Source organism: Hyaena hyaena, unplaced genomic scaffold (assembly GCF_003009895.1).
Source record: "Hyaena hyaena isolate Hyena2069 unplaced genomic scaffold, ASM300989v1 scaffold_369, whole genome shotgun sequence".
Taxonomy (NCBI): domain Eukaryota; kingdom Metazoa; phylum Chordata; class Mammalia; order Carnivora; family Hyaenidae; genus Hyaena; species Hyaena hyaena.
The window spans coordinates 315,620-341,959 of record NW_024081000.1 but is presented as its reverse complement, the minus strand read 5'-3'; the positions used below and the strand labels follow the sequence as shown (position 1 = coordinate 341,959).

Sequence of the window (26,340 nt, the reverse complement as noted above, 5' to 3'; positions counted from 1 at the left end):
ACTTTTTATTCATTGTAGGAAATCTTGTGGTTGAAAGTTGCTACACCTTCAGTGATTTCCCCTAGAATCAAGTCAGGTCTTCTGTACAGAGAGGGCCCTACCTTACCCCCTTCTAACTCACTTCCTGTCACATCTCACCATTAGATTCTCCTTAGTACCTGCGCAGGTCATCTTTGTTTCCTGGCTTCCCCTCCTCCCCCAGGATGCATGTTGGTCTGCACTGCTCCTGCTCTGTTCCCCCGTGCCCTGACTGTTGGTGCATAGTAGGCTATCAGTGGGTGTGTGTACACTCAGTTTCACTGGTTATTAACATAAGACTTGATTTGAATACTAAACATAGGACATAAGGTTACATACTTTTTTAAGAGAAAAAAGGAAATTTGAAGCTGTCTGGGCTCTTGGGAGGAGCTGACCTCCTGGGGTGCCCCCTGGCCACTCTCTGATCCAGACAGGACACATTTGAGAAGTACGAGCTCATTTGGAAGCACGTAGCGTAGAAATTTGCAGGCGATGGGATTTGAATTCAGGTAATGTGTAAGCTCTTGGAAAGAGGACAAACCCACCAAACCTTCCTAGGCCCTGATGACATGATACGGTTCAGGCAAGCACTTGGGCCCTTGGCCGTTGCCATATCTTTTAATTAGTAACAGCAACAATGAACTAAACTGGTTAACTGATGTGCTATGGCCTTCCATCACAATGTCATAGTCTAGAGGTGTCTCTCCAGCTGGTGCGTGCATGTAGGCTCCAGGGTCCCACTCTCCTCCCACTCCGGCAGGTCCTAGTTCCAGAAGGGCTGCGCCTCCAGAGTCATTTGGCTTATTTCTCCCATCCCTTCTCGCACTCCCTGTGTGGAAGACTTGGGGTCAGCCTTAGTTTGACACAGAACATTTCTCACTTTATGGGGTTTTGAAGAACCTATTTAAATCAATAATTTGGGGGCACCTGGGTGGTTCAGTCGGTTAAGCATCTGACTTTGGCTCAGGCCGTGATCTCGCCCTTTGTGAGTTCAAGCCCTGCGTTGGGCTCTGCGCTGACAGCTCGGAGCCTGGAGCCTGCTTCGGATTCAGTGTCTCCCTCTCTCTCTGCCCCTCCCCTGCTCATGCTTTGTTTGTCTCTCACAAATGAATAAATGTTAAAAAATCTTTTTAATCAATATGTATTTTTTTTTTTTTTAGGAAAAACGTAAAGCTGAGGAAGCCCTCAGTGACCTCAGACGTCAGTATGAAACAGAAGTAGGGGATCTACAGGTGACAATAAAGAAACTCAGAAAGGTTTGTGGCAGTAAGGCTTCTAGGAATAGTCTCACGGTATTGGGGTGTTTAATTATTAGCACTAAATTAAAATCCAACTAAAAGCATTTGGAATCCTATTAAAGCACTAGTTGGAGTCAGATTTCAGAGTCAAACTGGGCTCCCTGGAAAGATTGTTTTTAAAGATCCTTGATTTCCTCTTCTGTTTCCAAGGGCAACCTATCTTCCACACACAGATCTAATAAATATTTCTGATCCCTTGAACGGTTGCCCATCAAACCTCAGTTTTCCTTCCTCAGGTGCCCTGAATTCCCACACATTCAGTGGACTCAGCTCATGACAGAAGGGGTACTGTCTTTACTGGTCATGTATTCCTGCATCCCCACCCCTAGCTCACTGCAAGGTATATGGCCAGTATTCAGTGAATATTTATTAAACGAAGTAAATATTTTTCTTCTATATAGAAAGTTCCAGATCTAGGGGACCCCAGAGCAGTAGGAGGTAGGAGAGAACTTGTTGAACTATGAGCAAAGGTGTGATTGGTTTTGGCTGTTGCTGTGTTTGGTTTCTAATGAGTAGGATACGTGTCACCAAGTGGTGTGCTGGTATATCCTTAACAACTGGTTCCAGGGGTGGAAGGGGAAAGGGAGAAGTCTGTAATATTTGCTGATTTCTATGTTGTGAATACTCCCACCACTAACGATTTCAAGTCACTGAGTGCAGAGTTTGGGAGAGATGCTCAAAGCAGGCTCTCATCTGCCGGTGCAGGCTGTCTGCAGCATGGTACGGGGCCCGCCTCTTGCATGTGGATTGTCTCCATGACTAGAGGAAATATCTTGGCTAAAAGGCAAACGGATACTTAAAAAATAATCATCCCTGAAAGTGGCATCGTGGATTCTGCCACATCACTTTGCTTCTCTGGTTGTTCATACGATGACCTTTAATGCTCTTTGCAATGCTTATATTCAGTGAGGTTAAGTGACAATTAACTGTATTGTGTAGGCTATTGCAGTTCAAACTCTGGAATTATTAAAAGACTTCTCCCCAGTAGCCTTCTTGGGAAATTATTATTGATGTCAGCCTTTTCCCCTGATTTCCAAAGGCCACTAGACCATACCTAATGCTTGTTTTACAGAATTTGAATGGACCAATCCTTTGTTTATGCCAGAGTCACAGATTCTTCTAACCCCTGTCCTCAGTCATTCTCATGCCTTCCCAAATCTTCAGGCTAGGAGAAAGTTACACAAGAAAGACACAAAATTTCCTGCCATGATAAGGCATATGATAGGGACTAAATAGGCAGTGAACAGCAAGAGTCAGAAGGGCTGGGACCTGAGTCCTTATCGAGGCTATACCACTTTCTGCCTGTAACACCTGGGACAATCAGCTTCTTTATCTTATCTTTAGTTTCTCGTCCATAAAATGGAGTTAATAATTGGCTGTCCTGCCTAACTGTAATAACTGATACTTTTTTGACTTCATAATTTACTAAACTCCTTTTCATAATTTTTAAATAGAATTTTCCAACTTTCTCTGAGAATGGGTAAATATCCCACTTTCACAGATGAGGACACGGAGTTCCAGAGACGTGAAGTAACTTGCTCAGAGTCACAGAGCCAATAAGCAAGGGAGTGCTCTCGCTACACAGTTTGTGCTTTCTCACTGACACCAGACTTCTTGCCTGCTCTAGGGTTGTTCTGCAAGAGAGCAAGCAATCATTTACGTAATGGAGCATTAAAGGATTTACTTTTATTTTTTATTTTTAGATTTACATTCAAGTTAGTTAGCATGTAGTGCTCTAATGATTTCAGGAGTAGGTTCCAGTGATTCATCCCCTATGTATAACCCAGTGCTCATCCCAACAAATGTCTTCCTTAATGGTCCTTACCCTTCTAGCCCATCCCCCCACCCACAACCCCTCCAGCAACCCTCAGTTTGTTCTCTGTATTTAAGAGTCTCTTATGTTTTGTCCCCCTCCTTATTTATATTATTTTTGCTTCTCTTCCCTTATGTTCATCTGTTTTGTATCTTAAGTTCCTCTTATGAGTGAAGTCATATGATATTTGTCTTTCTCTGATTGGCTAATTTCACGTAGCATAATACTCTCTAGTTCCATCCACATAGTTGCAAATGGGAAGATTTCATTCTTTTTGATTGCTGAATAATACTCCACACACACACACACACACACACACACACACACACACATAAATATACATACCACATCTTCTTTATCCATTCATCTGTTGATGGACATTTGGGCTCTTTCCATACTTTGTCTGTATAGTGCTACTATAAACATTGGGGTGCATGTGCCCCTCTGAAACAGCACACCTATATTCCCTGGATAAATACCTAGTACAATTGCTGGGTCGTAGGGTAAGAATATTAAAGGACTTAAAGAACTATGGAAAAGTTTGCAAATTGGTTACAATTGCCAAAACCTGATTTCATTGGTTCTGAGGAACTAGTTACCCTCCCCCCAGTTTTTTGTCTCTGAAGTTGACATGCCTCTTATAATACCAAGCGCTCTTCTTAGTTACAGTCTTACAGTCAGCCATGTGACAGTCATGGCATATTTGTCTGAAAATCTTTAGTTGATGCCGTCTGGCAAGATGATGAAAGTCCAGCATCAGATTACTTAGCCTTTGACTTAGACTTGATGAAATACAGCATTCATTTTGATCAGTACCTAACTACTCAATTATTGGATACCCACAAATCCCCATGCTTCCCAGGGAAAAGTAAGCTATTTGTAGGGAAGATATTTTTGTTGTCTATGTTAAAGATGCTTCTGAGCCAACTTAGTCTCGTAATACTAACGAGTCAACCAGAACGCAAAGTTCATGTATGTGTTCCTATAGTTTGTGTATATATTCATATACTAGTAAGTCAGCCAGAGAGCAAACCTTAAGTATGTATTCATTAGCTTCATATCATACTTAAGTTTTATTGATTTAATTATTTTAGTAAGCTAAAATAAGTAAAGATTTAGTAAGATTTTAGTAAGATTTAGCAAAAATTTAGATTTAGTAACACTTACTGAAATCGCTGTGAAGAAAACAGTTGAATCTGACACCCTTTTTTAAAAATCTTAGACTCTGGTAGAAGTAAGGCCTTCTCAAATGATTATAATACAGGATAGAAAGTGTTGAGGGCAGATAAAAGTTCTAGGGGAATATAAAGGTCCAGACTCCTATGTAACATAACTGAAAAAGCGAAGGTAGATTGCTTAATATTTGAATGGTTTCCCAAAAGGACTTTTCAGTTGTTCCAAAGAAGTTCATTAAATGATAAAACCCCTTTTTCAAATGTGTAAATTATTTAAAGCAAATTTTCAGATCCTCATGGATTATATGTAGTTTAATGACTGATAAAGTTGCATAATGTTGAAAATTGAAGACTTCTGGAATTCCCATATCTACATTTAAGGATGTTCAGAAACTTAACTGAAGCAATCCAAAGTGAGTTTGAAAAATGCACAACTTTTATTTGCTCTTTCAGCTAGAAGAACAGTCAAAACACATAAGTCAAAAAGAAGATGTGGCTGCATTAAAAAGGCAAATTTATGATTTATCAATGGTAAGAATCCCCTTTCACTTACAGAAATATATTTTCTTTTAGATGACTGTTTCATAGACATAACCATGCTGTTGTTTCAGTGTTCCAGGGATGGAAGCATAGGGAGAAATTAGTACTACAGTTAGAGAAAGTCTTTGACATACCTTTGATCAAAGGTGTTATTCAAGCTTTTACCCTCAATCATACCCCAACTATTGTGAATGCTTTTTTTTTTTTGGGGTAGGACATTGCCCTGGATTTTAAAAAAACATTTTTTTTTAATGTTTACTTAAAATTTTTGAGAGAAAGAGAATGAGCAGGGGAGGGGCAGAGAGAGGAAGACACAGAATCTGAAGCAGGGTCCAGGCTTTGAGCTGTCAGCAGAGAGCCCGATGTGGGGCTCATCCCATGAACCATGAGATCATGACCTGAGCCAAAGTCAGATCCTTAACTGACTGAGCCACCCAGGGGCCCCCATTGCCCTGGATTTTTAAAAAATGTTTTTTATTTATTTTTGAGAGAGAAAGAGAATATGTGCACAAGTGCACACCAGAGCGGGGGAGGGGCAGCAGGCTCTGCCTTGTCACTGCAGAGCCCCACATGGCCCCAGGCTTGAACTGGAAATCGCAAATTGAACCTGTGAGGTCAAGACCTGAGTGGAAGTCAGCCGCTTAACTGACTGAGCTACCCAGGCGCCCCCTGTTGTGAATGCTTTTACTTATTTTTTATTCAAAGCAGCCAGTGGCCTGGCCCTTGAACTTGAAATTGTTGACCCTGCATTCTTACAACTTCAGCTCTATGTCCCTGGCTTTGAAGGATGAGACTATTATTGCCCTTCTCTTCCTCCAGCATTCCTCTTTTTGTCCCTTTCCCATCTTTTGCTGACCATACTTTTGCTCTTTCTACATTTGCATCTGTTTTGTTATCATCTTTAAATTGTCTTTATTTTGTCTTTAGGTGGACTCTGAAACTGAAAGCCAATAGTGAGCATTTCCTTTATTATGAGTCTAAATATTCTCATTGCAGAGCCAGAAGTGAGCTGGCTGTACTAGAAGTGCCCTTCTTTCTCCGTAATTCCCTTCTTTACCCCGTACGGTTCAGAAGAGAAGGCTCCCGACTTTATGGTCAAATTGGAATGCACTGTCAGTTCCAAGTTTTGCCACGTCTTAGTTGGCTTTGTATGTGGATTATGACTTTCTTGTGGAATTGCTTGTTTTTCTTGGGTTTTCTCGTTGAGGTTTTGGCTTCTTGTAAAAAAAAAAAAAAACAACAACACAATTCTGACATCTTGATGGTATCATCATTCACTGATGCCTTACAACTTATTTATTCTTCCCACTGCATGAAGTTTGTTTTTTCTTCTTGAAAGTATTAGTTTTGGAGTCCACAAAGTTTTCTTTTTAAAATTTTTTTTAATGTTTATTTTTGAAAGAGAGAGACAGAGTATGAGCAAGGAGGGGCAGAGAGAGAGGGAGACACAGAATCTGAAGCAGGCTCCAGGCTCTGAGCTGTCAGCACAGAGCCCGATGTAGGGCTCAAACTCATGGACCACGAGATCATGACCTGAGCCAAAGTTGGACATTTAACTGACTGAGCCACCCAGGCGCCCCAGAAGTTTTAATTCTTTTTTTTTTTTTAATATTTTTATTTATTTCTAGGAGAGAGAGAGAGAGAGAGAGACAGCGTGAGCAGGGGAGGGTCAGAGAGAGAGGGAGTCACAGACTGAAACAGGCTCCAAGCTCTGAGCTGGCAGTCAGCACAGAGCCCAACGCGGGGCTCGAACCCACGAACCGCGAGATCATGACCTAAGCAAAAGTCGGACGCTTAACCGACTAAGCCACCCAGGCGCCCCAGAAGTTTTAATTCTTATTGTGCTGATTATTTTTCACACTTGTTCCATGCCATCCTGTGATTTCTGAGCACTTTAAAGGTAGCTAGTGTAGGATTCCTGTGCAGCTAGGTAAATAGATCTGTTTTCCTCAAGGCCTTTTCCCTAAGAGAGTGTCTTCCTAGGAGCTCTGTGTGTGAAGCTGGCTGTCAGACTGTGGGACCCCCAATTACTAGAATGAGTGGGGTATGGATATTCAAGAAGCTGTAGCTCCACCGTATCAGGGTCTTTCAGTGATTTAAAAAAAGACATGCCCTATATTACTGCCTTGGTAATCAACTTTGACTATCTGCTATTATTTGCTAGTATAAAGGGGATGGCCTTGGGGGGGGGCATGCATTAATATACAAATTTAATCTCTGTTTTTGCCCCATTTCCATCTGCCTTCTCCTTTCTCCTCCTTTTTTCTATAGCAGAACCTTCAACCTGGCCTTTTCTGGACCTCCTTTGCTCCTGTTCTCTTCCCTTTAGCATATTTCCATCCAGTTTCCATTTTCCAAAAATGTATTTAATTCACTTAACGGTAGAGGGGTCTCTCCTCCATTCTTTTAACTTGTATTGGGTTTATTTCATGTTATTTGGTATTTCATGTTAATGGGGTCTCAAAAGGGAAGGAAGAGTGCTCAGTCCATCATTTTGAACCAGAAGGTCCCAATGTTTGATTGTTTTTTTTAATCAGTCCATCATTTTGACCCAGAAGGCTCCAATGGTTGTTGTTGTTGTTGTTTTAAACATGGACATTTTTTAAACCACACTAGTGTATTTTTAAGTGCAAAACTTATAAACATTAAGTGATAGGATTTATTGTAAAAACTAAGCGGCCTACCTGCTAACAGATACTGTTAATTCCACAGAATATTTATCAGCATTTTCGTAGCTCTCATTGACTAAAATAGATGCTTATGTGTTTGGTTAATTTGCCAATTACATGCTAAAAGACATTATGATCAGGTCTTGACTAATGGTTGGCACCAAATGTCAAACATAAAAAAAAAAACTTCAAGGATTTGGCTTTTGGAAGATTGGAAGAATAAGGTACCAGCCTGCACTTTGACTCTCTGAGGTGAAGACACTCCTGAATCTAACTGCCCACGCTGTTCGTCTTCTCCAGGAAAATCAGAAAGTTAAGAAAGATCTTTTAGAAGCCCAGACAAACATAGCCTTTCTTCAGAGTGAATTAGATACGTTGAAAAGTGATTATGCCGATCAGAGTCTGAATTCAGAAAGGTATGAAACTCTCCGTTTTATTCTTTAGTTTGAGTGGAATGTTTGTTTTGATGACCATTGACGTGAGTGGAGCTTACCTGTGTAATAACTGAAACAGAGTTATTTATTAACTTTTGCTGATATGTTTTTTCTAAAGATTTCACTTTCAGTGTCATGTTTCCTGGTGATTTTTCTGTTTTAATTTTTTTTTTAACAAACAGATTAGTTTAATTACTGACTGCTTAGGACAGTGCAGGGCTCAATAAATGTTTGAGTTATTGGGAACAGAAGAGTATATCTAAAGTGTCAGGAGTCAGTGGTATTTAAAGTGCTTTGAAGGTGGGAAGCCTGGCCCTTCAACATATGAAAAGGGAAAAGTAGGCATCTTATAGAACGTATTTCCTTTTGATATGCTTTAGTTTTATAGTGTGGTGTTAATAACATAAGACCTAACTCACACACACACACACACACACACACACATGCACAGGCATGCATATATAGATATTTGGATATTTATATAGGTAAAGGTATGTAAATGTAAAATGTACATATTTTCATACACATACTTGCATGTGAATGCATATATGGATACATATGCACCCAGAATACATACATGTATGTATGTGTACACACATATACATACATTCATATGCACACTCGTATATATAAAACACGTACACTTGGAAAACTATCTTGCTTCTTGTTTTACTTGGAAAACTATCTTGCTTCTTGTTTTGTTTGCTTGCAAACTTTAATCAGAATTAAGGTCTTATAATGGAAAGTAGTGAACATTTAAGTTCTCTCTGTATACAGGTTCCTGAGCTAAATAAGGAATTATGAGTGTGCAATTCATGAAAAAGCAAAGATGAGGTCTCTGCTTTGTGAGAACATCAAATGTTATTGAGAAAGATTCAAAGCCAAAAGATTACAGAGTTAACATGAGAGCTAAGCAATGTCAGAAACGGTACCAGCTACAGTGTTACAGGTGGGGTTCATTGCCATGTGGTGGTGGATGAAATGTACTTTTTATTAGGAAGAGGTGAAAACTTTATTAAAGAGGAGACATTGAGGTGAGCTTGGGAGGAATTGGTTGTGTTGGTCGAAGGGACAACATTGGCAATAACACACATTGCGCTACTGGCTGCCAGGTACTGTGCTTAGTACTTTCTTAGTATTAACTCTTTCAACCCATAGAATATCCTATGAAATAGGGGCTTTTAGTATTCCCATTTAACAGATGGGAAAAGAGAGTCTCAGAGATGTTCTAAGAGAGGCAGTAACCAAGGCAGAGGCAAGAACATAGGGACAGGTAAGACTGGTTTGGGAACAATGCTCAGACCTTTGTACAGAAAAAGATATTTTGAATGGAAAGATAAAAGGTAAACAAAATTAAAAATTGTAGAAGCTAAATTAAGGCTATAATGTAAGGGCCCAGAATTGTTGCCTGAGGAACTTAAATTCCTATAATCCATTGGGAAATGTGTAGCTTTATCATCAGGAGAGTGAGTGGATGGGTTATAGTGAACAAAAGTTGAGAGCCTGAGAGTCTTTGGAAACTTAGGCATAGGGTCTGTCCATTTAGAAATGGGGCTGAGGTAGAATAGGGGATTGTGGTGAGTGGCTGCTTTCGGTGGACATTACGGGGAGGTGGCCAGGGCTTTGTGATAAAGCAACAGGAATCGCCAAGTGTGGGTTTATAGCAGACAGAGAAAGCCTGGTCCTGTGGACTCCTCTGTGGTCCAGTGTGAAGAGGGGAGGGCCAGGCGGGGAGAGGAGAAGGAATCACAAGGCAGGAGAAGGTAGCTGGGTTGGGATTGTGTAAGGTGGGGAATAGGCAGGGAAGGGTCAGAGGTGAGAGAGCAGGCGGGATTGAAAGGACTGGTTATGAGTTCCTGGGGAGAGCGGACTTAGCAGAAGTGAGGGGTCATGACTTCCTGTGAGGAACACAGCCAGCTTTGGCGGGGAGAACAGAACCTTGCACAGGAAGCAGAGGGAGTGTGCTGATGACACAGAGGGACCGCAGGGAGTGCAAGGAGCTAGAAAACCAGGGCCAAGGACACGTCTCTGAGAAAGGAAGTCTGAGAAGGTAGGTGCAGGTGAGGCAGTACTCAATACCTAATTCTTGTTCAAACATAAAATATGATTTTACAGGGATCTGCAAATAATCCAAGAGTACACAGAAGATCGAAATAGTCTTGAGAGGCAAATTGAAATACTCCAGTAAGTTCTCCTATAAAACGCTCGTTAGTTACATCTACATTTTCCTACTGTTCTGTTAATGAGAGCCGCGCCACATCTCACATGACTTGCCGTATATGGGTTTGCGGGTACATACTCGTCTCTTCTCGCCATGTTGCCTCCAGCACATCCACTTGGTTTTCTCATGATTTTAATCCTAAATAAGTGATTCAAATCCAGGGGCAAGGGTATAATTCTCTATAAGTCAGGTGGTACGTAATGATGCCTCTGTGAAGACCAGGGCGGCGACCTCAGAGGCTTCCCCCGCAGCCCAGCTCGTCGAGGCTGGCGGGTGGCCTCTTAGCTCACGCCACAGCACCAGGGACACACGGTCATTCCTGCCCAGTATGTTATTCTCAGTGACATGGCTAGTTTTCTTAGTTTTTTTTTTTTTCCTAAACCCTACTGGAAATATTATACCCGCCCTGTCAGCTTAGCTAATTCTAGCCTCTGTGGGCCTTCTCCACAAAACTTGCCCCTCCTCCACTCTGCTCTCTTTTCTGCCCAGGTATTTTCTTCTGGCTGTCTCCCCAAAGGAAGTAAGGTCAGGCTTGGCAAGTTTTGTTGTTTTTTGTTTGTTTTTACTTATTTTTTAAAATGTTTTTATTTATTTTTGAGAGAGAGAGAGACAGAGCATGAGTGGGAAGGGGCAGAGAGAGAGGGAGACACAGAATCCGAAGCAGGCTCCAGCTCAGAGCCCGTTGCTAGGCTCGAACGCGTGAGTGGCGAGATCATGACCTAGGCTGAAGTCCGATGCTGAGTGGCTGAGCCACCCAGATGCCCCTTAATTCTTTTTTTTAAATGTTCATTTATTTTTGAGAGAGACAGAGACAGAGTGCAAGCAGGGGAGAGGCAGAGAGAGGGGGAGACACAGAATCTGAAGGAGGCTCCAGGCTCTGAGCTGTCAGCACAGAGCCCGATGCGGGGCTTGAACTCATGAACATTGAGATGGTGACCTGAGCCGATATAGGATGCCTAAGTGATTCAGCCCCCCAGGGACCCCTGTGGTTTTTGTTTTTGTTTTTACCATTTTGAATGCTGACTAATTCTTCCCTGTGGCACTTACAGAGTTGACATATTATAATAACTCTGTTCATTCACTTAGCAGGTTTTCATTCAGCACCTTTTATGGGTCAGGGGTGCCAGGAGCTGAGGGTGGAGTAGCAAGTGAAAACAAAAGAAAAAAAGTCTCTTGTTACGGGCTCATCTAGGGAAAGAGGATGGAAACTGATCGATACTTATAGAAACAAACATAAAATCCTGCAGGGGAGGTGGGACAGAGGGAGGGGATGTGTCCCTAGGGACATGCAGGACAGAACTTCCTTGTAAACCAGGAAGGGTCAGGAAGTGACGTGTCTCCTAGCAGCATATAGGACAGAACTTCCTGCTAACCAGGAAGGTCCAGGAAGTGCTCTGGCGGGTGCAGCAGCTGAGCTGAGATCTGAAGGATAGATAAGCCTTCAGTAGGGAAAGATGGGCTGCTCTCAAGCGAGGGCTGTGTTGCTGTCCTCATTTGTTAGAGGAGGCTGCCAAGGCTCTGACAGTTTAAATGACTCCCATAAATTATATGGAAAGTACACACCTGTGTTGGGATTTGAATCCAGAGTCAACATTGGAGCCTTTAACGGGCACCCAGGCAGCACCAGGCCATGAGTAGAATGCAGGATTAGTCAGGAGGCGAAGTGGGATAAGACACATCGCATCCATGCCTGGCTGGGACACGCGCAGAGGGTAGGTGAGCAGCACGTGGGGCCAGCTGGGTCCTGGCACTTAGAGAACAGAGAGCAGCAGGAAACCGCTTCACGGCATGAACCTACCTGAGGGAAAGGGAGGGGGGTGGTTCCACAGCATAGCTCATTCCTTCCTGAAATGCCCCGAGACCTTTAAAAGAGAGGTGATCCACCAAATTGTAGTTCTAGTAATGAATTATGATCTAGGTTGATGAGGTTTGAAGGGGAGTGGTAGAGAGTTGCAAGAGGTGGTAAGTAATTCCACAGTCTGAACATGAGAGCCTGCAAAGGCAATGATGTTCACCCTCTCTTCCCTTATTTGTGTATCTGTTTAATTTCTCTGCTCTGTAGAACAGCTAACCGGAAGCTGCATGACAGTAACGATGGCCTGAGGAGTGCCCTTGAAAACAGTTACAGCAAGTTCAACAGATCTTTGGTATGCACGTAGACTTTATTATTTTAAAAAATTTTTTAATGTTTATTTATCTTTGAGAGACAAAGACAGAAAATGAGCAGGGGAGGAGCAGAGAGAGAGGGAGACACAGAATCTGAAGCAGGCTTCAGACTCTGAGCTGTCAGCACAGAGCCTGATGCAGGGCTCAAACTCACAAACCCTAAGATCATGGCCTGAGCTGAAGTCAGACGCTTAACCCACTGAGCCACCCAGGTGTCCTGCAAGTAGAATTTTAGAATACATTTTGTTCCTTCTAATAGTAGGATATTTTTATGAAAATCATGTATTTTTTTAAAAGCTTTTTGTTTGCTCATTTTGAGACAGAGAGCATGAGCAGGGGAGGGGTAGAGACAGAGGGAGAGAGAGAATCCTAATCAGGCCTGCCACCGCAGCACAGAGCCCGATGTGGGGCTTGAACTCATGAATCATGAGATCTTGACCTGAGCCAAGACCAAGAGTCAGACTTGCTTAACTGACTGAGCTGCCCAGGTGCCCTGCAAGTCATGTATTTTCTTAAAGGGGAATTTATAGTAATGAGAAAGTATTCCATTTAGTAAGGAGAAGCAGCATTTTCCAAAATTAAAAAATACTCCACCCCTTCTGCAGGCATAAATACTTAGATGTTAACTGACTCTCTGTTAGCTGCTCGGGGAAGCCAGAGAAAGATGTGTAAGGTGTGACCTGGGTCCTGGAAGAGTTTATCATGTAGTGGGGAGTTAAGATGTACATGGACAGCAATAATACAAGAAAAAGTGGGAAATCTTACGGAAGTACAAAGAAAATACTGCCCACTTCAGAGGAGGGAGAACATGCTTCTGACTGAGGCATGGATTTAGGCACACTGAGTATTTTCACATGGTGCTGAGGTTATCAGAGTGGAGGCCTGAGATTTAAAACCCTACTGTGGAAACAAGCTAAGCCCCTCTTGGAAATTGGAGGAACTTCCCCAGAGGACACATGCCAGAAATCCTCTTCTCCCACTTTGGGAGATCAGCTTCAGTTTTGGGTTTCCTTTGTTGTAGCTTTAAATATGGACGGGTCAGTCAGTCAGCCAGATTACGATCTGAGAAGAGAGAAATCCAAAGAAGTTAGTATTACAGGGTCCTGGCATGTGTGGGGAACTGGGATGCCCCTTTATCACTTATACAATAAGGTTTGGACTAAAGACGCAGTGAGGAGAGGGTACTATGTGCAGGTGCCTTGCTGAAGTTTTTACCTCAGCATCTGTCCTCAGCACTTGCTCACGTAGGATACTGAGCTTTGAATTACAGTGGAAGTTAACTCGTGTGCTCTATAAATGTGTATATGTGTATGTACTGTATGTACCTAGCATAACAAAATATTGCTTATATATTTTATGAATTGCAGCGCATAAATAATATATCACCAGGGAATACAATTTCTAGAAGCAGTCCCAAATTCAATGGTCATTCCCCTCAACCTCTGGGCTATGACAGGTATGTTAACACCTACTTACTTTTTGTTTGAATTCTGGATCAAAATTAAAAGGAAAGCAAATTTCCTTAAAAGTGAATTAGTAAAATAGTAGAATCTACTTTGGCCACGAATTTCTGTTTTCTGCTATGTTATTTTAAATTTCTGAAACCTGTAAAAATGTCCCAGAGAGGGCAAAGTGATTTCCTTTAGATGTTATCATGACTTGATTTTACATGTGCTCCCCATTACCTCATCTCATCATGCCGTGTTCCTTAGAAGTGGACTCAGCGAGAACATCAGGGAAACAACTGGAACTAGAGTGTAGGATGTTGATGTACTTGTGGTATATGAGGGTGAGACTCTTGGTGTGATCTGTAAGTGTTTCATATTTGATAGCTCAGCATAATATGTGAGCTGTGTTCAAGGGCAGGGAAACTTTCAAAACAAATAGAAATATGACTAGTAGGTGTTGATGAGCTAATCGTATTGAAGGAGTCAGAGAGACTTGCCGAAGTGAGAAGTTAGATCTAGTGATAAGGACTGAAAGGTTATATGTGTGTATACATGTATGTACAAACACATTTGTCCATTGTTCTACTTAAAAAGTTAACTTTGGAGTGTATCAAAGTTTGTAAATAGAAGTGAGCACATAAACTATAGGTGTCCAGCTCTCCATTTGCAGTGCAGCTTTCCAATTCATGTTCATTCCCTTTGCATTTTGTGAACTTTTGTTCTCAAGAATAATGTACTTACTGTATTGGAGATAGCAAGATGGTCAGGTCCCCTTTCAGAAAGGTCTCTTACCAAGGCTTATCGGTGGTCACTTTTAGGAAAATTCTATCAGAAATTTTTATTGCTCACTGATTTGTGAAATATTAAATGTTGATGGTTTATAGACTTGTGAGCACCTTGGTTGCTCTGTTACTAAGAAGTAGACATTACTTTTTTATTTTTATTTTTTAAACTTTACTAAATGTTTTTTCATTTTTTGAGAGAGAGAGAGAGAATGAGCAAGGGAGGGCCAGAGAGAGGGAGAATCTGAAGCAGGTTCCAGGCTCTGAGCTGTCAGCACAGCTTAACTGACAGAGCCCCAGGCTCATACTTTAAAAGTATGTGGGTACGATGTGCTTTTTCTGGACTGATATTTAAGATTAATTCTAAGCACATCGGGGAAAAGATACATAACTGAAAATTGTTTCAGAAATTTTGCCATGGTTCATTTTGGGAAAGATCACACACCATGGGTAAGGCTCATCAGTACTGGGCTAAAAATTCCTCAAAAGTAGCTTCTAAGGGACAGAGTCCTCACACCCCTGTGGCTCAGAGAGACAAGAGCATAGCGCTCGGGTGCTCATCAGCCTGAATAGAAACCAGTGGACCAGCGGGGTCTGGACTCATGTCCCCTCTGGAGGGTCATTAGTTTGATGTAAGAAGTTAACATTTTAATTTTCTTTCCGATGTGAAGATAAAAACTTAAAAGCACATTGTGAATTTAATTTTATTGCTTTTGTGGCCTTACTGGATTTTAACTTGTCTGTTTTAGTTTTGTGTTTTCTCTAAGATCTGTAACAAAAATATAACTTGTTCTATATTTGTATGTACTTAATTATGGTGAAAATATTCTTTGGCTAGGTAGGAAGAGTTTAAAAAGAGTATGTATAGAACTTGACCTTGAGAAAGTCTGATCTGTACCTATATTTTGGTTTGGAGTCTAGATATTCATGGAAGTGATTTCTTGATTCAGGATTTCACTTCTTTATTCCTTATCAAAAATCTGAAAAAGTTAAAAGAAAAGTTCTGATCTATAATGACATGGAGCTGAAGTAGTTTGTACTATATTATGAGAATGGTTTTCTTAGATTCCTTATAGTGTGACCTAAATCAGTTTTAGAAGGAGAGTTTCATAAATTATAAAACAACAAGAAAATCTCACACACACACACACACACACACACACACACACACACACACACACACTCATTCACTCACACACACTGAGCTAGTTAGTTAGCTACAGATATGGTGTGAATCTTTGTCCTAAGATATGAGCAACATATTTAGGGAGAGTTTGGTGGTTTAAGTTATTACCTATTAAATTAATTTTACACATTTGCTAGCGGCACCAAAATATATTTGAAGTCTCAGATTTATATGCCTTATACTTGCTTATATTTGAGATCACCTTCTGTTTTCTAAGCAAATTCATCTCTTACTGTTTTTATCTCCATACATCTATATACCCTGCCCATTTCTCCATTCTGATGAGGTGGTGTGTGCCATGTGGCTAGGATGGTGCCCAGAGGGTAGTGGCGACTAAATACATTGTAGCCCTTGCTTTTATTCCAACATAAACTTAGATTTTTGTGAAAATCAAATGGAAAAGCAAAAGTAATAGGGAAATAATGTGGTTTCCTTTGATTCTCCTGTTTGATGTTAATTTCTGCCTCACTTATAAGATGTTGAGAATTTCATGAATGGAAACATCCATAGAAGTCAGGGGTTCTAGCCTTTATCCGAAGCACCTCTTCTATAGAAATCTTTCTAGACTATGCATCAACACCTACTGGCAGAAACTGCTAAGTCGTATTCCAGTACCATACCTTTCTAACTGCCTGTCATTTTTCACCATGTTGATTAGAAGTATGACCCCTGGAAAACTTTATCAGTTGGCCCTTATTTTGTCTTGTGCCACCTGAGAGAATGTATTCTTCTTTATCATGGGTCAGCTCTTTGAGTATTTGAGGAGACAAACCATTAAGACTTAAGCTGAGTTTACGGAACCATTTCTTGTATCTGAGTCTCACATCACCATAGATTCCTTCCCCATCCAGGTACTCAGCATCCCTTTTAAGTAGAGATGTTATTCAGAAATGGACAAGCTGTTTGGAATATTTTCTGAACACAGCAGAGTAAAAAGGTTCACATATTCTACATACATTTTTCTTAACTTGAGATTGAATTTATGCCCTGGACACTGTACTTCCTTTTGTATCAGGAAATAAAGTGATTTTATATTAAATGTTTGATTTGAGTATCTTTATCTTAATTGATTGTTGCATGGAATGAACTGATACTACTTTGATGCATCATCATGGGGATGTGTTGTGGTTCTTGGCCAAAGTGAGAGTGTTGGTCTTCTGGAGTCCACTGCTGTGTGGTCCTGAGCTCTCTGGTAAAGCCCTCCTCTCCTGTATCACCAGGTCATCCCGCTCTTCCTATGTGGATGAGGACTGTGACTCATTGGCCCTCTGTGATCCAATGCAGAGAATTAATTGTGAGGTTGACAGCCTGCCTGAGAGCTGCTTCGACAGCGGCCTGTCTACCCTGAGAGACTCCAACGAGTATGACTCGGAGATAGAATACAAGCACCAGAGGGGCCTTCAGAGGTCACACGGCACACAGGAGAGCTTTGCGGGTGATGCTTCAGACACAGACGTAAGCCTCCAAAATCACGGTCTCCTGGGCCTTACCTTCGATAGAAATCTGTCACCTCATTTGACTTAATCTGTCCTGGGAATACAACTTAATGGTTATAAATATGAAACATAGTCAGTAGAGTAGTTTTTCCCTCCACCAAATTGGGGAGAGATTCTCACAGATTGCCATTTGGGGCTACTCTGGTCCCTAAAGCACTGACTGTAGATTCAGTTGCTGATTTTTCTTGTCTCTAATCCATGATGTATATGTGTAATGAGAGACTTTGTTTTTTTAATGGCCGCCTAAAACCAGGTTCCTGATATAAGGGATGAAGAGACATTTGGTGCAGAAGGCGTGGCTTCCATCTTGGACTGGAAGCCCCAGGGACCCCCTAGCGAAAGCAGCGTCGTCAGTTCTTCAAGAAAGCCCATCTCAGCCCTGTCTCCACCGGTAGGTAGTTGCCAAGGTATTTTATTCATGGACACTGTGAATTTTCAGTGCCACATAACTTATGAAGAAGAAAACTGGCACAACCTTTGTCACCCACTGTGGCTTTTGTCCCCTAGACAGACATGGCGGATGGTAACCATAAATCTTCCAGCTCACAGAAGGCTTACAAGATTGTGCTGGCTGGGGATGCTGCAGTGGGGAAGTCTAGTTTCCTCATGAGACTTTGCAAGAATGAATTTCGAGGAAATACAAGTGCCACCCTGGGTATGGTTCCTTCTTCAGTTGATCATGGGGAGATGACCTTGTTCAGCTTGAGTTATATTTTCTTTAGAGATTATATACACAGTTACACAGGTCTTTCTCTGTATACGTGTGTGTGTGTGTGTGTGTGTGTGTGTGCGTGCGTGCGTGCGTGTCCTTGACTGTAGAATGGTCCTCTTCTGTTTTGGTGAAGGCCCAACTTTAGGAAAAAAAGACTGACAAAGGACAAAGAGATCTATTTAGCCAGTTGAACCAAGTTTAGAGCCAGAGATTCATTTGTTCAGCAGACATTTCTTGAGTCCTGCTGTGAGCCAGGTACTGTTGTAGGTGCTGAGGGCACACAGTGAACAGTCAACTAAAACCCAGCCTCTAAGGAAGCTACATCCCAAAGGAGGGGAGTGGGTGGAAAACAAAGAAAAGAATATGGGGTTTGGAGAGAGGCGAAGTCTCACACAGGGTGGCCAGGGAAAGCTTTCCTGGTAAGATGTTACTTGTTGATAAAGTGACATTATTAATAACCATTTTGTCATGGCCAAAAGCATAGGCAGGTGTGTGATCCCTCCCCTCCTTTACAGTGGAATAAGTGAGTAAATACTTCTGAGAACAAGAAAAGAAGTGTCCTAATTTCCCGGATTTGCATAATAATCAGTAAATAGGGTTGAAGATATGCAAATTATCATTCACTTTTGTTCTTCATCTAAGACTTCTTATTTTGATAACTAGAAATGTTAGAACGGATTGATTACCCTCTTCACAATGGGCGTCTTTGTAAATTTATGGTTCTTTGTTATACCCTTCAAGATAACAAAGCTGAAAGTTCACTGTAATTTGATTCATAAAAAGACTGCAGTGTTTTGTTCAGTTGCTAAAGAGCATCGCGTATATGCATGTCTTACCTGTATACACACACATACATCCATACACACGTGCACGTGTATGTGCACGCAAGCACACAAACACACACATGGAGACATAACTGAGTTCATCTAATTACCTGAGCAGATAGAACATAGACTTGCCTTTTGTCCATAGATTAAATCCTTCCCCAAGTCAGCCAACCTGCAGATGGTACATCTGTGCACACACATGTGTTCTGACTTGTAATTAGTATCTGAAGGTCACTCTCCTTGAAGGCCGCATTCATTCCTGTCTACCTCACTGAGCTTGGGCTTATTGGCCTTTGTCTTACCCAAAGAGGGCTTGAGAGTAAAAAAAACAGTGGAATTATTTACATCATGTTCCCCCATGTTCTCTTATAATTCTTTCTCAGGAGTTGATTTTCAAATGAAAACTCTCATTGTGGATGGAGAGCGAACAGTTCTGCAGCTCTGGGATACAGCTGGTCAGGAGAGGCAAGTGCTTTGCACGGTGCTTCGGGCTCTGCTTAGATTTGCCTAGACAAGGCGCTTGGTGTTTTTTCTGCTTGTAATCATATAATTATATTAGAATTGCAGGAATGCTCACTTTTTCCCACATTCTTTCCTTCTTCACCTACCTGTCAGTCGTCCATGGAGATCTTTAGGCTTCCTCTGAGCTGGTGTTCACTTGGGAAAAAGAGAGTGCCCTTTCCGAACAAGAGAATTTAGGTGAGCCAGCGTTCCCTAATGCAGTGTCAGTGGGGGGAGGTACTTAGTTGGCACAGTAAACAATGGACAAGACAATCTGTCAGGTTCCTTGAGTTCAAGGGCAGAGGCACAAACTAAATGGAAGACTCATGTCAGGTGATATTGCCTTATCTTGCATTCATTGCCGATGACCAGAAGTATTAAGCATAGGTTTTAGTCTTGTCTAACTCTTTGGAATTAGAATCTCTCCAGCTCAGCGGAGTAAGTATGGGGTGCTTCCTGCCTGTGCACCAGGCCCCACTCAGGCTGCTAAGATTCAGCAGTGAACACAGATACGCAAAAGCTGTTCACATGGAGCTCATATTCTGGCGCAGACTGTTTCAACATTTAAAAAACATTCGTGGGGCGCCTGGGTGGCTCAATCAGTTTAATGTTGGACTTCGGGTCAGGTCATAATCTCACAGTTCATGAGTTTGAGCCCCATGTTGTGCTCTGTGCTGACAGCTCAGGGCCTGGAGCCTGCCTCGGTTTCTGCTAGTCTTTCTCTATCCCTTCCCGCTCACACACATATTCTACCCCCCCAAACCTCTCTCTCAAATATAAATAAACATTTAGAAATTAATATAAAAAAACAAAAAAACATTTGTGGATAGGGTGCCTGGGTTAAGCTTCTGACTTTGACTCATGTCATAATCTCACAGTCCTACATTGGGCTCTTTGCTGTCAGCGCGGAGCCTACTTTGGATCCTCTGTCCCCCACCTCTCTCTTTGCCCCTGCTCTCTACAATAAAATAACATTTAAAAAATATTAAAAAAAAATAAAAAACATTCATGGTTGACATGGCCTTGCTGAAGATAATATGAAATATTGCAGTTGGTTTAGACCTGGGACACACACGTTGAGGTATATGCTCTTCGCCTTGCAACCTGCCCCTCACCCTGTGTATATGGTTTCTGGCCTGTTGTGGCACTCCACGTCGTTACTTCCCACGCCACCCCCCACAGTACTCCTTCCCACCCTGGCCCCCAAACAATGCTTTTCTCTCTTCTGCATCTCCCTACCTCCTCTGTGTCCCATCTGTTTGGGAGCTTGTTGCCAAGGCTAAACTTTTTAAGAAATTATGTTCTCAACCTTGTGCTGGTTATGCTTTGGGGTTTGCAGACATCCTTGGGGTTGTTTGATGGAGGGATTGACTGGCTCTTATAGATCAGACCCCCACATTGTCATCCAGTTACCTTCTGCTGAGTCATCCCTGTCCTCCGAGGTGGCTGTTTCATAGTGACGGGTTGCCGTTAGATTCTTCTCAGTGGGGGCTTATTTTAGAAGATGAGAATAAAAGCATAAAACAGATGAAGAAGGGGCAGCACCTGCCCAGCGGACTGATCAGCACCGTTACTTACCGTGCTTCTCTCTTCGCTAGATTCAGAAGCATTGCCAAGTCTTACTTCAGAAGAGCAGACGGCGTCCTGCTGCTCTATGATGTTACCTGTGAGAAATCCTTTCTCAACGTACGAGAGTGGGTAGATATGATTGAGGTAAGATCTCAAAACAGAGAATCAAACCAAAAATTACTCAAGAGGGTCATAGGCCGTCTTGGAACATGCGATTTCTTTCCTCTGTTGAAGTCCACACCATGAGAGACCATTGGTCCAGGCTGTCACAAGAAGGACTGGGTGTTCGAGGGAGTTTCCGGTGGCACGTGGTAGTACTGGTCTCTTCCTCCGTGGCTGGGCAGGTTTCCACAGAGCCACAGATGCCACTGAAGGGAGTTTCTGGGAATGAAACTTGGGGGTGTTCTTACAGATGAAATCAGAGCCCCTTTGGTTGTAACTGCACATGTAGGCAGCCTGAGAAGAAGCAGCTCTTACACATGGGTGGTGTGTGGCATGACTAAGTGTGCACAGGGCCTTCCACGTGTGCTGGATGTGTGGGCGCAGCACCATGGATGTGAGCGTGTGCACGGCCCAGTTCTGTGGCACCTGCATTCTCAGCCTTGTGGTAGCAGTAATTTGGGTATCACTGAAATACCAGTTGATATTTTATTTATTTATTTAAAAAATTTTTTTTAACGTTTATTCATTTTTGGGAGAGAATGGCAGAGCGTGAGCAGGGTAGGGGCAAAGAGAGAGAGACACTGCATCTGAAGCAGACTCTAGGCTCCAAGCTGTCAGCACAGACCCCGATATGGGGCTCAAACCCACAAATCGTGAGATCATGACCTGAGCTGAAGTCGGGCACTTAACTGAGCCACCCAGGTGCCCTCTAGTTGGTATTTTAAACATCTGTGGTAACATCTGTGGTTTTTTGTTTTTTTTTTTTTCATCTGAGGAGCTTTCTTATCCTTTGGTTTCATGGTAAATTATTTCTGAAAGTAGGAAATGACTTTGACCATAGTTAGTATGCTGCCAGAGCTTTTTCTTTTTTAAGTTTTAGTTATTTTTTTAAATGTTCATTTATTTTGAGAGAGAGAGAGAGAATCCCAAGCACACTCCATGCTGTCAGCAGAGAGCCTGACGTGAGGCTCAGTTCCAGAACCACAGTGAGATCATAACATGAACCAAAATCAAGAGTCAAAAAACGCTTAACAGACTGAACCACCCAGGTGCCCTGCTGCTAGTGGGCAACATAAAACTGCAGTGTAAGCTATAGTTTAATATAGTCTTTTAGAAAAAAAAAACCTGGTGGCTAATATAATTTTTCAATTAAGTCCATTATCTATAATTTTTAACATGAAACAGTACAGTGGTGGCTAAACACAGAACAAATTGCTGTGTGATACAAGGTTAGCCTCTAGATTCTTCAGTTGGGACTGTTTCATACCCTATAAAAAATAGAATTAATGTTCTCTTTCTAACTAACGAAGTGATGTGAGAAATGACAATGAAATATGCATTTTGTTCTACTGAATATCATGACTTAAAAATTGTTATAAATAACGATGAAATGTGTTGACATTTATGTAAGATTTTTATTTCACAGAACTTTCCACATGTTATATTCATCTCTGTAATGTATCTGAGAAAAGAACTAAGAAGTGTAATGATTTTCTCACTTTTTATGAGAGAAAGTATATGACACTGGCTTGTGGTTATTTAGAGGTTAGGAGTTGAATGGGAAATTGGATCTCCTGATTCAGCCCTGGTTGCTGCTGGGTTAAAGCGCCAGAGTAAGCAGCATGTTGAGAAAAGAAGCTTTTGATGTCCAGAAAGGGATTCCAAGGTACCATCAAGTGCACAGAGGAAATGCACCTGCTCAGGGGATCAAACAGACCAGACCTCCCTGGGAAAGAGCGATGAGTCCAGAATGACAGAATCCTAACAAACTCATATCCCACAGAGATTTAAAATCTATAGCAAACTTTTTATTGTTGAAACTATCAGACTTAGTCTTTGCTTTTTGGTTTTTTGTTTTTGTTGTCTAGTTTAGGGTTTTTTTTTTTTTTTTTTTTTTTTTGGACTTAGTCTTCGTTTTAAGTTTTTGGATTATGCTCAAGGCAAGGAAACCAAGAGCAAGGTCAGTCAGTGTTAAAACAGCTCTTAGTGACCAGCCACAGCATGTGCCAGGATCCTGTAATTTGCCATAATTTGCTAAGCACCAACACATGATAAGTGACCTTTTTAGCTCTTTGGATCACTTTTCACAGGGTCTGAAAAGGATGAAAACTGTATTCAAGATGAATTCTTGAATTTGTAGTGGGGAAAAATTGGATACCACTTGGCATTAGACTTTCACCTTCAGAAAAAAAAAAACAAATCATGATAAACTTTTGCCATAGCTCACCCTTTCTAATTTGAGGAAATTCTATAGGGCAGTTTGTTTGTTTGTTTGTTTGTTTGTTTTAGAGAGCGAGAACAGGGGAGGGGCAGAGAGAGACAGAGGATCCAAAGTGGATATGAGGCAGGCTCTTTGATGACAGCAGAGCATCTGATGTGGGGCTGGAACTCAGGACCCTGAGATGGTGACCTGAGCTAAAGTTGGCCACTTAACTGACTGAGCCACCCGGGCGCCCCCTATAGGGACAGTTTATATGACCACTATAAATATGTGTAGAAACTGAGACTGTTAATTGTTGGGGTAAGGCAAAGGATTGTAGTAGAACTTCAGTGGTGAACAGACCCTCTGAGTTAATAATGAATACACTTCTATAAAAACCACTGGGTTACAAAATCATGCAATAAAATTAGGGATAAAATAAAAATTCTGGCCATTTACTTACCTATCATGAATAATGTATTGATTGAATAACTGGGTGAAGGGTGAATGGAGGAGACACTTGAGACGTGAGATCTCTTCTTGACTTTTGCACATTCAAGAGCATTTTGGGGGTGCCTCCTTTGTGCACTTTGTGCACTTTTTACTGTGCACTGTGTACTATGAACTTTGTGCATTTTGCACTGTTCTAGAGCCTGCAGTGTATCCATTAGTAAACAAAGAGCCCTGTCCATATGGAGCTTGCACTCTACTAGGGGAAACATAACAAGCAATAAATACAGAAAATAAATAGAATGATAGAAAATGACAAATCTTATAGAAACAAGAAGAGGTCAGGGGAAAGGGCATACTGGTGAGGCACGGGACTGCAGGTGGTGGGGTCAGTGTGGTCTCACTGGAAGGTGATGTTGGAGTCAAGAGTTGAAGGAGCTGCCAGTCTTTACAGGAATGACTTTGGGAAGTCATGTGGATGCTTGGGTTCCTGGCTTACTGAAGTAAATATTTGTTTAATGGCTCCTAAATGGTGCCCCCTGGGAACCTGAGCAGTTTGCCCAAGAAACACAATTAATTAACCCATTAGCGGATGGGGCACCTAGTTTCTGGGAGGGCCTTTCATTTCCTTTCCCTCTTTGCTTACTGTGCTCTGGTGCCCTCGGCTGGAGGAAAATGGTCTGAAGAGAAAGGAAGTCAGGTATAACGTCATCATTTTTAATGCTCATTTCTCGATCCCATGACAGGCACGGCTACCAACCTGGAAGAACACCTGGTGTCTTAGGCACCGCCAAGGGCACCTTCCCCGTGCCTCAGTCAGGGCTCCTGTTTCTTGTGCTTAGGAACCAAAATCCTGTGTTTCTGAGCCAGTCAGGTCATCTTCCTCTGTTTGCCATCAGCACCTGCTGAGGTGGGGTGTGCCCTTACTAACTCCTTCATTTTATAAGTGGGGAAACTGAGGTAGAAACATGTAGAGATTTACCTGATTTCACTCATCCAGCAGGCAGTCTGGTGGTGGAAGGGGGGGTGCTCAAACTCAGCTCTGCTTCTCAAATGTCCCACTCCGCCAGCTCCTGCGTGGTCCTGGTCAGCAGTACGGTTTGCGTAAGTTGATTCGGGAGCATTCTCCTTCCAGTCAATTCCTTTGAATGATTGGTAATTGACTCCTTGTAAGAGAAATGTTGACCTTTTAGAGCCTTCATATTTTACTTTTGTTGTAAACCAGACAGCAGTGGGTTTGGAACTCTCAGGCTTTGTTTTTATTCCTTTATGGCTGAGAGATTTCCTGTGTCTTTCGAGATAACGAAGTTGGTCATCACTACTCTTTGGCGTGAAAGTTGCAGAGAATGGTGTCGGTGCCACAGCCAAATGTAATTTTGTGGTCATGCCTCTTGAGTTTATATTGGTTTGTACAGCGGCAGGGGTGGTGGGGTGCCTTTGGACGGTGTCCCGGGCCTTTGCAAGTTCTTATTTAGCCTCTCTGAATTTCAGAGTTCTCACTTGGCAATGGGAAGAAGTTTGGCTCTTTTTAGAGATACTTTGAAGCTTAAAGATGGTCCCTCTGTCATGCAGCCCCTGAGGGACACCTGGAGAGTGGAAGCTGCTGCTGCCTTCGCTGCTCTTGTCAGTGGGACTCGTTCAGTGTCTGACGAGCACACAATTTCTTTCTTTATGGCAGGATGCATCCCAGGAGAGCATTCCTATCATGTTGGTAGGAAACAAGGCTGATCTTCGTGATGCTGCTGCTGCAGAGGGACAAACGTGCGTCCCAGGATACTTTGGAGAAAAGCTGGCCATGGTAAGGGTAAAAGTAGGTCTCTTAGGAAAGACCTCAGCAGTTCATGAGCTCTGCGTCGATGGCCCTTCACTTTTGCCTACGTTTGCTTTAACTGGTTCTTGGGTAGACCTCCATCCTTTTTTAAAAATAAAAATTAAATGTTTGTTTATTTGCAGAGTGTAAGTGCGGGGGGGGGCAGAGAGAGGGAGACACAGAATCGGAAGCGGGATCCAGACTCTGTGCTGACAGCACAGATCCCAACGCAGGGCTCGAAATCACAAACCATGAGATCATGACCTGAGCCGAAGTTGGACCCTTAACTGACAGAGACACCCAGGTGCCCCAAACCCCCGTCCATTTTGATGGGGCTCCTGTCCTTCTTACTCAGGCAGAACTCCACCCATCTCCCTGTAAGGGATGTAGTTGTAGCAAGGATTAAACCTCTCAAAGAGGTAAAATGCTCACTTGGCCATTTTCCCCCAGTGGAAAACATTGACAAATAGGCATTGGAATTACCCTGCCTTCCTCCTCACTGTCCGCCAGTTCCCAGACTCCTCTAGGTCTGGATTCCACGTCAAGGAAAAAGAATGGTGTCCTGTTTAGAAAACATGGTTGAGTTCCAAAGGTTTACTGTGCCAAAGGGCAGTGTGTCACTTGGGTGGAAGAGAATTGGGAAACTTGATTTTTTTTCCCTCTAAGATTTGTGCTTCGTTGAATAGTCTAAAATTATTTTTGGTTATGCACTCGTATAGAGGATGAAGCTCATCTCTATCCAGCCTGTTTACCTTGGGCAGTGTTTATTCTCCATTGTTACCAGTGTGTGAGAATGCTCCAGGGCCCACTCATGACCTGTCTTTCCCCAACAAGGAATCAGAGATGCCTTGGGTCGGATAAAG

The 26,340-nt window shown here is 42.2% G+C and overlaps 1 protein-coding gene across 1 annotated transcript in view; it reads left to right on the top strand.

Moving 5' to 3' along the window:
- RASEF (RAS and EF-hand domain containing) overlaps window positions 1-26,340 on the top strand; it is a 74,075-nt gene that overhangs the window by 38,307 nt on the left and 9,428 nt on the right. The window contains exons 4-15 of the mRNA XM_039250399.1: window positions 1,179-1,274; window positions 4,758-4,835; window positions 7,814-7,929; window positions 10,063-10,131; window positions 12,231-12,315; window positions 13,702-13,790; window positions 16,971-17,205; window positions 17,500-17,637; window positions 17,754-17,901; window positions 19,169-19,250; window positions 20,885-20,999; window positions 25,346-25,465. Coding sequence (XP_039106330.1) covers window positions 1,179-1,274; window positions 4,758-4,835; window positions 7,814-7,929; window positions 10,063-10,131; window positions 12,231-12,315; window positions 13,702-13,790; window positions 16,971-17,205; window positions 17,500-17,637; window positions 17,754-17,901; window positions 19,169-19,250; window positions 20,885-20,999; window positions 25,346-25,465 — 1,371 coding nt within the window. The remainder of the gene's footprint in view (window positions 1-1,178; window positions 1,275-4,757; window positions 4,836-7,813; window positions 7,930-10,062; window positions 10,132-12,230; window positions 12,316-13,701; window positions 13,791-16,970; window positions 17,206-17,499; window positions 17,638-17,753; window positions 17,902-19,168; window positions 19,251-20,884; window positions 21,000-25,345; window positions 25,466-26,340) is intronic.